Here is a 14,930-nt window from a genome sequence, read left to right on the forward strand (position 1 = left end):
TGTCCAGCCACTGGTAGAATTTCTGGATGTCAGCTGCTTCCTCTATCTGCTGGTGGTACATAACGTGCAGGGGCCTGTCCTTCGATGATGGTTCCTCCTCTTGCTCCTCTTTCTTGGGTTTCTGCTGCCAGAGGTATTCACTGAGCACGCAATTGGTTGTGGCCATCTTCCAAGCAGTAGTAAGTAACCGTGGATGTTTGTTGTTTCATCCTGGACTGTGGTGCTGACACTCACCAGTCCCCGGCCCCCTTCCTTCTACTTAGCATACAGCCTCAGGGTGCTGGACTTGGGGTGAAACCCTCCATGCATGGTCAGGAGCTTCCTTGTCTTGATGTCATGGCTTCTATCACCTCCTTTCGCCAACTTATTATCCCAGCAGGGTACCTGATCACGGGCAGGGTGTAGGTGTTGATAGCCCGGATCTTGTTCTTGCCATTCAGCTGACTTCTCAGGACTTGCCTGACCCTCTGCAGGTACTTGGTGGTTGCAGCTTTCCTGGTGCCCTCTTCATCGTTCCCATTTGCCTGTGGGATCCCCAGGTACTTGTAGCTGTCCTCTATGTCTGCAATGTTGCCTTCTGTTAGTTTGATCCCCTCGGTTCTGACTACTTCCCTCTCTTTGTTACCATCCGACTACACTTCTCCAATCCGAATGACATTCCGATGTCCTTGCTGTAGATCCTGCTGTGTGGATCAGTGAATCAATGTCTTGTTCACTCTTGGCATACAGCTTGATGCCATCCATGTACAGAAGGTGGCTGACGATTGCTCCGTTCCGTAGTCAGTATCCATAGCCAGTCTTGTCAATGATCTCACTGAAGGGGTTCAGACCTACGCAGAACAGCAGTTCCACCAAGCACCAAGCACTCCATTGGGATTTTATATATAAAATCCCAATGGAGTGCTAGAGGCATCACAAAGAGATTGCAGCACCAAGCACAAGCATCTCCTTGGTGGATCCTGCACTTGATGGCAACCTGTGCTATGGGCTTGAAGTTGGCCTCTAGTGTTGTATGCCACATCTGTGTGGTACTGAGGCAGGTTTTTGGCCAGTAGTTGGATGGGACCGCTCCCTTCTGGGGGTCCTTGGGGATCAGGACTGTCCGACCTTCCATTCTGGGTGTCTCTCACTGACTGCAGTCAGTTTGTTCAGCCATTAGGCATGAATCATATCGGGGCCTGGTGCTGTCAAATTCTTCATACTGGAGACCTTTTCTTATGTGTCTGCCACTGTGATAGTTACTGGACCCTGCTCGTGGAGATTGCTGTGGTCTGCTAGCCACTGAGCATTGCCATTATATGTGTTATATATTCTATTTGTGAGGTATTGTAGTGCAAGTGGTAAGGAAGGTGATAAGTAGAGAGCATTGGCAGACTGGTCAAATCTCTTCTTAATGTAATTTATTTTCTGGCATCTTTATTCTGATATCTTGAAAAAAAAGCCAGACTGTCAAAATCTCACTGGTTTTATATAGAATTTTAAACACACCTGAACCTAATTAGTCTCTACCAGAGAAAGAACAACCTAACCTAAGAACAGGTTAGACCAAACATCAAAATCTAAACAGAGAAACAGGAATAAGATTATTCACCTAATCTACAAACTCATTTATAGAACTAAATGGTTTGAAAAGTAAAACACTTTATACAGTACAACTCAAAAGGTTAGTTTAAAGAAAATAAACAATACTATGCAAAAAGGAAAAACCTTCTAAGGGTGCTTGTTTCAAGACAGTAAATCTTAACACTAGAAAAAAACTAGACAATTTTCACTTGTTTCATTGGCAGATTTTTTTTTACTTAATACAAGATATTTTAGCTTGAAATAAGTGAAAAAATCTGCCAATGAAACAAGTGAAAATTGTCTAGTTTTTTTCTAGTGTTAAGATTTACTGTCTTGAAACAAGTTCCTTTAGCTTACTGAAATGTTGCCCTTTAGCTGATTCTGCCTTATTTTAAGTGTAATGAGATGATTTTGACTAGAAATAAGACAAATAGTCTTGGTAAGATTTTGAGTTTTTGCAGTGTATATATTTGTTTTTTGTTAAGTTGCCTAATAATTATGCACAGTAATAGTCACCTGTACACACAGATATCCCCCTAAAATAGCTAAAACTAAAAACAAACTAAAAACTACTTCCAAAAACATTCAGCTTTGATATTAATGAGTTTTTTGGGTTCATTGAGAACATGGTTGTTGTTCAATAATAAAATTATTCCTCAAAAATACAACTTGCCTAATAATTCTGCACTCCCTGTATGTGTATATGTGTATATGTATATATATATATATATATATATCTTGACTATCAGTCAAGGACTGGCCTCCAGAGCCCAGACGTCAACATAACTGAAGCAGAATTGGATAATCTTGACAGAAAGCGAAACAAAACTCAATCAGGATCCAAAGAAGAGCTTTGGAATGTCCTTCAAGAAGGCTGGAGAACTGTTTCTGCACACCGCTTCAGGAAATTACGAGACAGCTTGTGAGTGTTCAGGCTGTGTGGGTGGGTGATTAACTGATTGAACACAGGAGATTAACACGGGATAGGTAACAAGTGAATAAATAGGTAAAATAGATTAAACTAATCATGCTGGAGGAGCAGAAGAAAAACAATGGAAAAATATCAAAGGAAGTAAAACTGACAGCAATAGACAAGAACCAATGATTACAAAAACTTATAACTTGAGGAAAAGAAAAAAACAATCCAAAAACTGCCCTCTCCTGTGCACCTAAATCCAGTCTTAGTTTTCAAGACAGACACACGCACTCTGTAATTTACAGATTAGGGTAAAAAACTTTTCTTTTTTTTTTTTTTGCCTGCAGTCAGTAATGAATCATTCCCTAGTTACACTGCTATGGGCTCAGGCTGTTGGGGGGACTTCCCATGAGGATTACTTGTCAGCTTCCCATGTATATGTCGCTACCTCATGTCATTAATTTTGTCTTTCTCTTCCATAGTTTCTGTTTTGTCCTTGGTCACGATACTCTTCTCTTGACTTCCCCCTCAGTTCCAATTGTTCGTAGTAGATGCCTGCCCTCCTTGTATCCTGGGTCCTGTTAAACAGTTCTTCCTTCTCAACATTACCAAGTACTTGTTCATAAAAAAGTGAGAGAGGAAACACTAGAGATTCCTCTCTCAGTACCTTTCTCAAAACAACTGTTGTTGTGAATTGGTGCTATATAAATACAACTTCCTGTGCCTGCGTGGGTTTCCTCCAAGTACGCAATAATCCTCCCACATCCCTAAGAGATGCTTGTTAGGTTAAATGATGATTTGAGCCGTAGGTGTGATTATGATTACTTTCCATCTCTGTCTGGTCTGTGATGGACTGGCAGGCTATCCAGAGTGAACACAGATTCTGCTGGAATAGACTTCATCCATCCATCTAAAGAAAGTGGATGGGTATTACTGGTCCAACTAGAATTGTATATACAATGTGTACATATCATATGCACATTCTCACACATTACAAAAAAATGTTTTAGTATGGACTAAAAATTTAGCTTGAGTAATATGGAAAATATGTTGAACAAGACAAAAATACACATAAAATATTAAAATCCTAAGTCTTCAGAAAACATTAAGAGGTGTGTCATCAGCACCAAACAACACCAAAGGTAGAACAGAACTTCGTCTTTAAGTCTGTTGCACTCAGTAGGTATTTCTTGCATCACACTTGTGAACAGTCTAATAAAGGAAATGCCTTATTCTTTTAAAAGCTGTTAAACAAATAACAAGATGTGATGTGCTTTTCTAACCACAAGACATTTAATAAAGGGAATAAAAGCTCCAGTAAAATCCAGCCGTCTCTCAAGCAGTCATGAGGGTACACCAGCCAGTTAACTTAATTACTGCCTGCAAACAAAAAAGCAATTTCTCCGCCTGGATTCATTTGCTTATCGTCGAGTGCTGAATAAAGACTTTGTAATGAGACCGCTGTTTGTGAGAAGCACTGGTGTATTTTTCCCCAAAAAAACACAAGTTAAATAACTGTGTGTGGTGACAAGCAGCGCTTAGGAAGAACGTCATACCCTAGCCTTACATCCAACTTTACTGTATGTCCCCTTTCTGAACTGTTTTTCCTGCAGCTATAAGTAGGTATGTGAACCATATGGCACAGGGGAAAACATCTGCTTTGATTAGAGAAGGGAGACATCCTCTAAGGGTGCCACTGAAGCTGCCAAAAAAGATACTGTACTTGTGTGCGTTTGCGTTTTTTCTTCATTTTTAGCCACACGACTGGGAATGAACTGGACAATGGAGCCATCACTGCGTGCCAGATCTCCTATCCCACACATCCACAATGACGACAGGATGCATCCAAGCGTCCTCAGCCTTCATGCTTAGAGTGAATTGCAGCGCTCACATTGCTCACTGCTCACAGAGGAAGCCCCGGGGCACACTGAGGTTGGGGCTTAGGAAAAGAGCTCCGCCAGCAGTAATAGGAAGGGGGCTGGGTGTTGAGGTGAAGAGGGAGTTTTATACTGAACTAGTGCTGCTCAAACCTCTGTTTGAACTGAAAGGGAATGTTGTGGCTTTAAGCCAAGGATATATCAAAATCAGAAAAGTAGAATCCTTAATCAGCAGCAGCACGACAAAACAAAACCAGAAATAACAAAGCTGCTCAGAAGCTGTCCCTGATATTTATGCGTTTTATTTGATCATTTTATTGAGCTTTTTCTATTTCCTGAAGTTGCTGTCAAATGCCCAGGACAGTGTTTTTCTCCAAATTTAATCTCTTTGTTATATTAATAAACCACCTTTTGATAAAGATGACATATTCAGCATATTACATTTGAAACAAAACAATGGAACCTACATGAATGAGAACTTTAAGATATATAGCCTCTGTAGCATTGCTGCCTAAGTTTAGGGATCAGCGCAAATTGATTGATAACTATCCATTTAAACTAGTCCTCAAAGAAAGTGTAAGGAGTTCCATAAGTACTATCACAAGAAATACAAACAACATGTATTTATTTGAAGTTAAGGCAACACTAACTCATATGAGGTGTGGCCAAAAAGTTCTGGAAATCAGCCCATAAAATAATAAAAAAGCAATACCTCATTTCAATTTGTCCAATCTCCCCTTCAAGCTCCTCTTTGTTAGCATGTCTGGCATTTATATTTTGCTTCTCAATTCACAAAAAGGTCCTATTTTGTTTCCGTGCAATAGATCTCATTCCATGGATCATTCATATTAACACTGCTCTGATTCTCTTTGACATTTGTGAAAACAAATGTGTGCTCACAATCAAACACCTGACTGATGTGCTGCCTTCAGGGACCGTCTGTTTTTATTAAGCGCTGCGGTCAATTCCCAGATGTGTCAAAACCCAGCTTCCAAAAAGCTATTTCAAATTATCAGCCGAGCTGAACGTGGTCTGGAAAATGCACAAGATGACTTTAACGGAAAGACTGGTAAAATATAAATGAGTTTTTAATTTTCAGGAACTTTTTGATTACTTTGCATTTAACTTGTGCTATCAGACCTTCAAAATGTCTGGAAGATTATTAGAAAACCAAAGTTGTCAAAAAAGTATTATTTTGAAAGAAAGAGTATATGCAAAGTAGCACCCATAACTCAGTGTCCTGATTTATCTCTAATCAGCTGATATTTTTTGGTTTTTCTTTGTTTTTTAAACATGAACAGCATCTATGAGGTGTGAGGTTATGGTGACCTACAGACATGAGGAGACACTTTAAACCTCAGCCCTTGGTTGTTGTGTGGCTCTCAGCCTTTATTCTGGCCTTCAGTAAATGGAACAAAGTTCAATCAGACTGAGATCACTTATTTGACTTGGTCAGTCAAGAATGGTCCACCTCGTCACCCTGAAAAGCTCTTTGGTTGCTTTGCATGTGTGTTTATGATCACTACTTTTACCCCCAACATTCAGATTCAAATCAGGCTGCTATTGTTCTGGAAGGTTAACTGTGGCTGTATAAAACTGAAATGAATGCATGACTGATTGTTGAACAGCTGAGGTGAAAGAGACACTCACGTGTCTGGAGAGGTTGTCACTCTTGCAGTCTAAATCATACCTGCAGAGAAAAAGGAAAAAGATTAAATATCCGAACATGAACAGTGGCAGCGCAAACTGACTGACAGATATGTGACTGAAAGCGGACCATAGTGTCATTTTTTTGCCTTCATTATCTAGAGGCATTAATGCAAGGTACAGCAGTTCTCACTAATCACTGTAAAGAAGCTATTCATGCTTAACACAGGTTTGTGATGGCGGGACCAAAACCTTCACTAAAACGATTTCATGCATGTGGGTACATAATTACTAGGCTCAGTACTTTTAGGTCAGGTGAAGGCTTGAGCAATTTTACCACCCAAATTTTCCAGCTTTCAATTATGACGGTTTAATAGCTTTTGGTTTGCAGTCAGTATTTATCTACAATGCCAATTAGATTATTTTAAAAACTGCACAAAATATATTTCAAAAAGAAAGAAATAACACAGAGAAATATTCAGTGAATCAACAAGAGTCAGCATGCTACATATTGTATTCATTTCAATAAACACCACTTTTATAAAACTTCACATAACTATCATCTATAGTATCTGTTTATTCTTTTTCATATATCATATATTATATGCATATGCACATACATGCACCTGCACACAGTCAGACATACACAAACACACCCGTCACAGATTAATGAATCTCAGTGGTCCATTCTTACTCATAATGAGTAATATAGTGATTAGGTGCTTAAATGCTTTTGGAGGATTTTTGCATCTGGGAATATTGTTAACTTTAAAGCACAACAAGGCCCTGCATTGCCTCAAGGTTTAGCTATTTAATTTCAGCTAAATCGCAAATCCACTGACTGAAGCAATAAGAAACTCCAATGAGATTTTACTCGAGACATGTACTCTAGAGAAAAGTCTGGGTAGGTCTGGAACCAGCCGGAGAGAGGCACCAGTCCTGCAGTTTTCATTGCTGCATCAGGTTATTGTACATGTATTAACATGATGAGCGTGTCACTCTAGGTTTATCATTTTTCCACATACAGATGTATTTTAACCCAAACCATATTCTTAACCTATAGGCAAGTGCTTCTAAGTGCCTAAACGCAACCACACAATTGATTTTGTGTCTAAATCTAAATAACAAGTAAAAATGAAAAAGTAGGTCAAAATGAAACAACTTGGACCAGGTTAACATTTACAGCAACTGTTTAATACCTTAATATTAATGAAATGGAGATTTAATGACCTCTCAAAATTCCTCTCAAAGTTTTTAACTATGATACATATGACCATACTTACCATTACTGTTTGCAACTGTGCTATGTGAAATTGTGTACCAATTAGAAGAGTAGTAATATAGCAATTTTTAGTATTGATTTAGTATCTGAGCATCAGTTTTTTTGACAGCCCTACATGCAAGTAACAGGAAGCCCCATGGGGTAGACCTGCAACCTGCTGGGGGAAGGATGGGGGACACTCTACTTAGCCTGCTGCTTCCACCACCATACTTCAGATAAGCAGTAGATGGATGGAGTGCTCTTGGCAGCCAATATTGTTGTAGCTAATCTGTCAGTGCACCAACACCAAACGAGATCTTATGTATGGTCAGAGATGGGCAGTAACGCGTTACTTGTAACGCGTTACTGTAATCTGATTACTTTTTTCCAAGTAACGAGTAATGTAAGGGATTACTATTGCAAAAACGGTAATTAGATTACCGTTACTTTCCCGTAGGAACGCTGCGTTACTGCGTTACTAAAACCGTGATTTTTTTCGAGAATGTCTCATGACAGTGACGTAAACGAGTGCGACGTTCGTGACAACAGCTGTCTGCAGATCAACAATGGATAATATATCGAAAAGGGAGTATGAGCGTGCAGCGTTTAAAGCGTGTAAGTACTGACCTTATTTTGAGTTTGATTCCATAAAAAGTGACAAAAACATTAGTGTCCACTGTTCACTGCGTGGGAAGAAAACTTCTTTTTAAACCCCTAAACTTCCAAGCAAGCAGCGAGTGCGCTACGACATATGTGAAACTCACAGAGAAACTCGCGGATTCTTCCACTGACCACCGGCACACCTGCACCAGGGTAAACCTCCGCCTACCCCAGTCCTGCTTTACAGGTGAAAATAGAGCAACAGGACCGCTAGTCTTTGATTTTATTTATTTTCTGCTGTGTTTTACTTGCATCTATTTGAAAGACTGAGTGTAAACACAAAAAAAATATTTTATTTTATGTGCTGGAATGTGCAGAAAATAGGTTTAAATGTTAAACAAATTTCTTCCAGTCAGAGAATGTTGCATATAATTAAGTTTTTGCTTGATGCATAAAGTTAAAAGATTTGAAGTTTTAAAAAGAGACGTTTCCATTTGATTACATTTTGTATGATGGATTATGCAGAAAAAGTAGAATTGGGCTGAAAGATCTATCGCTTTATCACCTATTCAGGTTGTAAATTGTGTTTTTAAAAAGTAACTAAGTAACTAAGTACTTAATTACTTTTGAAAATAAGTAATCAGTAAAGTAACGGGATTACTTTTTGGGGGAAGTAATCAGTAATTAGTAACTGATTACTTTTTTCAAGTAACTTGACCAACACTGTGTATGGTAAGAGAATGCATTGGTTGCACTAGTCCCCTGGACTTTCGTAATACCTGAGAGGACGCTAACACCAGATTACAAAAACATTAACAGTGCGATTGTGACACTGCCTGTAGCACTATAAGCAACAATTCATTTTTACAGTCTGTCCAAACTGAAAATGATATAAGTTGATGTCCAATCACTAAATATTCATTCTTCCCTTAATCTGTAATGAGCTTTGACAAAGTCTGGATAAATCAGTATCCCACCAGCAGCATTCTGATAACAAACTTTTTGACTCAATGGAAAAATTGGACCAATAATTTTTTTTTTGTTTTTTTACATTCAGTCTACTCTCATTTCGTGTCAAACCTGACGGCTACATTACTCACAACGCGAGACGACCATTTGGCTGGATATTTGGTTGTGTTACACTAGTGGTAGGAAATGTGGCCTTGAGCCATTAACCTGAAACAGAGGCCTGAAGCTTCTTTCTAACTCCCTCAGTTTTCACCTTTTATTCAGACCCAAAAGACACCAACTCAAATGTAATCACTTTAGGCAGCTTAACAAGCTTCACTTGGCTCCTTCTGGCGCTGTTGAAGGTTTTACTAAAAACTTGCAGGCTTTCTCTTGAGGCATGCGGTGTTAATTTTCTAGTGCCCACCGAGCTTACAGTTGTCAAATGAAAAAATAAATGTGGCAGATCTTGCAGATTTATGACTTCCATCTGTGATCGCCGCTTCCCAACAAACACTCGTAAAGGATTCAGAAATGAGCAATTCCTGTATTTGTCCATCCTAACATTTGTCCAAAACCAAACGCAGCAGCTATGTTGTGCATGCCATCTAATCTACTTGGCTCCCCACAGAGCAATTTATCCAGCTTTATTTATTTCCTGCACCACGGAACCTCCTTCGGTGTGTCAGGTGTGTGTCAATATGCGAGTGTGGTGTATGTGCAGCAGTGTGCAGCCGAGTGTGTAAATGGAAGAGCCTGAGCGTTTCTTTCTACAGACAGCATGCCATGTACGATAAGGCGCCTGCTGACAAAACGGGGAGATGCCGTGTGTCACTACAGGATGTGGAAGAGAGCTCGAGTACAGTGCCGTTACTAATATATTTCCATAAGCGCAAGGAAGACACGCTAGTGTTACGCAACACGCTGCCAGCAAAATGCACAGGTGCGCTTCATGTTCTATTCGCCCCTTGCCTCTGTCACTCCCAAAGGTTCATAAATGATTCATTTAATTTTATTTAATTATAAGAGACCCAAAGAGAGCAAGAGATAAAAAAGAGAGGGAGCACGAGAGGGAGAGCGGGGGAAAAAAAGATGTATGTATGATGATTTGGCTGCACATGTTCACCCGCACATACACACAAACACACACAAGAGTGCTAGAGTAGATGTCCCATGGCGTCTCGTGAGTGCACATTTGCTGTGTATGACTGGACGTGCGTGCGTGAATGTTTATGTAGATGACGTCACTCTGCATCGGCACTGGGCCAGACAGGATTTCTCTTGGTCCTGCGCTGTCTGTCTTTGGGTGGGAAGGGGGCGGGGGGGGGTTGCTGCTCAGAGCTCTGTTTGAACTGAGCAACGATGACTAATGACAGCGCACAAATAAATGGGGCCGAAGAGGCAGGCAAACAACAGGCAACGGCTCACTGACACTTGAGCGTTGTTTCCTAACAGCTTCATAAACCACTGAAAAGCTTTCAGGCTGACTGACACAAGATATCACACAAATATTTTATTAGCGGCCTCTACATTCACATGATCAAGGTGATGTTTTACCAAAAATACTGCTATAAAAGGAAGGGAAAAAACATCCGACCTTCAGCTCATGTAGTCCAAGGCCATTTAAAAGGCTCTTATTAAGTTAATCTCCAACAATTTTCTGATATTTTTATTTTTGGATTGTATTAGAGTAAGCTTTTCATGACTCGTAGCTCAAAATAATCTCTATTCGTCTTTTACTGGGCCTTGATGCCGCCAAGGCAGTTCTTCCGCTATCTGAAACAGTTTTATCTTTCTCCCCTTTTGCTTTCAGAGAGCTTTCTTCTGATTGGCTGCCCCTCACAAACAAAAGCTCTGAAAAAGCAGGTGGGTGGAGCTGCAGAGTTATGTGTCTGCCATGACGACATTAAGGATATACCCTCTCACTGAGATCATACCAAGCCAAGAGTTTCAAGAGATTCAACACTGACCTCATTATTTGACACTGACCGTGTTGCTTTAGAGAAAGGTATGGTGGCTCTGAGAGGTCAAACGAACTTAAATATCTGCAAATAAAAAAAATGGGACACAATAACGTGATGGAACAACTGCAGAAGTAAAAGAGCAAAAAACGTGTAAAGGATTACATTTAAAAGTACAATACTGAAGACAAGTTTGCTACTGTTAGCAAATGTCTATCTACTGTTAGCTTATCATTTCTGTTGTGCTTTGCTAGGTTTGTACTTTTGCAACATTTTTCTATTTGCTGTTGTTTCTACTGTTGCTAGTGTTTTTACTGTCAGCTTATGTGCACATTGTCACTAGTCACCATTTTTTCTTCTAAAATGCATGTAACAATATTTTTATGATTAAGAATATTCACATGCATGTTATATTTACCAAAAATAATAAATTTTGGATACAAAAGTTCGCATCCCAGTGCAGCACTGTGGCATGGTTAGCACTGTTGCCTGTTTCTGTGTGGAGTTGCATGTCCGTGTTCATGTGGGTTCTCTCCGGGTTCTCTGGCTTCCTCCCACAGTTCAAAGACATGCAGTTAGTTGGGTTATGTTAATTGTTACTGTGTTCCTATGTTAATGTGATGTGTGAGTGTGAATGGTTGTCTGTCCCTCTATGTTAGCCCTGTGACACACTGGCGATTTGTCCAGGGTGTACACTGCATCTTGCCCTATGGTAGCTGGGATAGGCTTCAGACCTTCTGCAACTCTGTTAAGGATAAACAGGAGAGAATAAAACAGACTATAATCAATTCTTCTCATACTCTGTTGTTCGATTCCTTGTGTACATACACAGGGAATATTGTTTTGTTCGTTCATCTTGGATTGTGTGTATGTTAGTTTTCAGCCTGCTTTTTGTCCCAATCACATCTTGTCTATATTTTAAATCTCAATGTTTCCTGTTGTTTTCACCGTATTTTAATGTTAACATTCTGGATTACAGCAATAATGCAGTATTTATATTACCACAGTGAAAGAGAGGCTTCCTCTAATGCACAAACTTTTACATTTATATATAAAGCTGTGTGTCTTTCACACCGTGTGGTAATTTATTTTATTTTTCAGTTCAAATTCAGTCAATATTTATTGTTTTTTTTTTCTTCCCCCAAAATGGAAAAGAAACATGAAATGCATTCTTCATGGTGAATTTCTTCTTCTGCTCTGTAAAGGCCTTTGTTTTGCAGGAGATATTCCACGTTAATGTATTTAAACTAATCTGACCTTGAAATTGGTTCCACTCTTTTACTCTTGATTACCTTAAATATTTTTATATAGCTATATCTTTATTGTATTCCCTTTTTTAGTTGGCATTTCACTTAATTTTTTGAGGTCTGATCCAATTTGCCACAGTTGATTAGACCACCATCCACCCAGGGGGAGCATCTCAAACCATCAAATAAATAAATAAATAAAGTAGGGGAGCATTCGGCATGTCCAGCATCTATAAGGGCAGTTTATGGGGGCTTAGTGCTAGCTGGCTATATGGGTCTATTGAAGGGATTTGAAGCTTTATAAAGAAGATGGAGGTAAGGAAGGAGTGTAGGAGCAGCACTGAAATGAGTTTCAGACCTCAGGACAAAGCAGGAGGCGAGTGCAGTTACTGGTCCTGTAATGAGAAAGAACCTGTGTGTGTACATGCATGTTAAAGCTCAACATGAGTGCAAAAGACTGCTTGAGCAATAAAGTGTATGCATGTATGTGTGTGTGTGTATATGCGCGCGCATGTGTGTGTGTATCTGGACATTTGCCTTGGTTTGAGGGCAGGCAGTGTGTGTGGGCGTAGCCATGTCCTAGCTGCGAGTGATCACAGGACCATCAGCCCAGAAGACAGTAACAAGGGCCTGATGCTCACCCACTCACAAGAAGCCCCACAGGGAGTCGGCTAGACGGCGCACACACACACACACACACACACACACACACACACACACACACACACACACACACACACACACACACACACACACACACACACACACACACACACACACACACACACACACACACACACACACACACACACCATCACCCACTCTTCACTACTTGTCAGCTTTTAACATCTTGTATGATATTCTGGCAAAGTCTCCACTACATTCCTCTGGTCCACAGGGATATACACACAAACGTTAAAGCACATGCACAGAAACGCATGAGTTATTTATACTTTTACACACAGAGACATTCAAAAACACATTCTCTATGGCTGGATGATATAGATGAACATCATCTCTCCTTATTTTTATTGCGAGATTGTGCAGTACAGAATATTTAGGTCAGTATTTTCTGTGAGAAATATTACAAGCACTTCTTTTAAAACAGACTGGTGTGTCAAATGAGAACCATTTCTTTATGTCATTTGATTCATACAGTAGAGGTATGAAGTGAGGTTGAGAGGTGATCATCAACAGTCAGTATTTTACAACTCAAATACAATGCAATATATTGTTTAGTTTCATATCATAACTCAATGCATCTGGGCATGTCGACATGTGTTTGAACACGAAACAGTTGTCGGTGCCAGATAGGCAAATGTGAGTACTTCAGATAGATGCTGATCTACTCTGGGATTTTTTCCACAAAAAATCTTGAGGATTTATAGAGAAATAGACTGAAAAAGAGAAAGTATCCAATGAGCAGCAGTTCTCTGGTGAAAATGCCCTTTTGATGCCAGAGGTCAGAGGAGAACGTGTGACAGGATATGTATGAGAAGATGCATCCTGTTTTGTATCAATGGTTGGGGGTACTGGCTGTACATAATGGTTTGAGGATATTTTCCAAGTGCCCCCTTAGTACCAACTGAGCTAACACAGTACTGTTGCTGACCACGTCTCTTTATAACCACAGCATACCCATTTTCTAATGTTTGATACTATCAGAATAAGCTTAGATCATCTCAAAATATCTTTCTGAACAAAACACTGTACAGTGTTGAGCATAGTTCACTGTACTCAAACGGCCTCCGCAGTCACCAGATCTCAATCCAATACAGCACCTTTGGGGTGTGTTGTAATGAGAGAGCACCAACTGTGTGACACTATCATGTCAATAAGGACCAAGAAGGTCACACAAAGGGAGGCTCCTCTGTCAGGTAAAAATGACTGTTTTAGTCAAGACAGGCTGCACATAAAGTGCTTAAAACATGTTTAAATCAGAGTATAGCATCAAGTCAATTAAACTTGTGGGATATTGATCAAATACCAGAGGAGGTTGTTAATCAGTTTCAGCTGCTTTGGTGTTAATGAAATTAACAACAACACATGCACTAGTGTGTCACTGCTGCTACATATATATATATTGCACAGGTAGTCCAGCTCCTCCAGTATGGCACATCAACACCTGCCATTTCTAGAAGGTTTCCTGTGTCTTCCAGCACAGTCTGAAGAGCATGGAGGAGATTCCAGTAGACAGCCAGTTACACTAGGAGAGCTGGACAGGGCTGTGGAAGGTCCATAACCCATCAGCAAGACTGGTATCTGTTCCTCTGTACAAGGAGGGACAGGATGAGCACTGCCAGAGCTACAACTTAACCAGCAGGTCACTGGTGTGAATGTCTCTGAACAAACAATAAGAACCAGTTTTCACGAGGGTGGCCTGAAGGCCCAAATGAGGTTGGCCAGAGGGTAAATGCCAATCAGGCACTGTGGGGCCTGACTGGCATTTGCCATAGAATATCAGAACTGGCAGATCGATCACCACTACTCTCACAGATAAGAGCAGGTTTACCCTGAACACATGTGACAGCTGTGAAAGGGTCTGGAGAAGCCACAGAGAACATTATACTGCCTGTAACATCGTTCAGCATGACTGGTTTGGTGGTGGCTCAGTGATGGTCGGGGGAGGCATATCTCTGGAGGGATGCACAGACCTCTACAGGCAAGGCAGCGGCACCCTGACTGCCTGCCATGAGGTATCTGGATGAAATCCTACACTAGTACAGTGGGTCCTGGGTTCCTCCTGGTGCACAACAAGGCCCGGCCTCATGTGTCTAGAGTATGCAGGCAGTTCCTGGAGGATGAAGGAATTGATACCATTGACTGTCCCCCACACTTGCCTGACCTAAATTCAATAGAACATATCTGAGACATTATGCTTTAGTCCATCATTTTTCATTTTTATTTTTG

General features: G+C 40.3%; 1 protein-coding gene across 2 annotated transcripts in view; it reads right to left on the reverse strand.

The window, feature by feature from the left end:
• Positions 1–14,930, reverse strand: part of LOC116314023 (copine-8-like) — a 76,319-nt gene that overhangs the window by 37,219 nt on the left and 24,170 nt on the right. For both annotated transcript variants that reach the window (XM_031731906.2, XM_039615924.1), the window contains one exon: positions 6,007–6,046. In XM_031731906.2, the coding sequence (XP_031587766.1) occupies positions 6,007–6,046 (40 nt within the window). The remainder of the gene's footprint in view (positions 1–6,006; positions 6,047–14,930) is intronic.

This window comes from Oreochromis aureus, linkage group 7 (assembly GCF_013358895.1).
Source record: "Oreochromis aureus strain Israel breed Guangdong linkage group 7, ZZ_aureus, whole genome shotgun sequence".
Classification (NCBI taxonomy): Eukaryota; Metazoa; Chordata; class Actinopteri; order Cichliformes; family Cichlidae; genus Oreochromis; species Oreochromis aureus.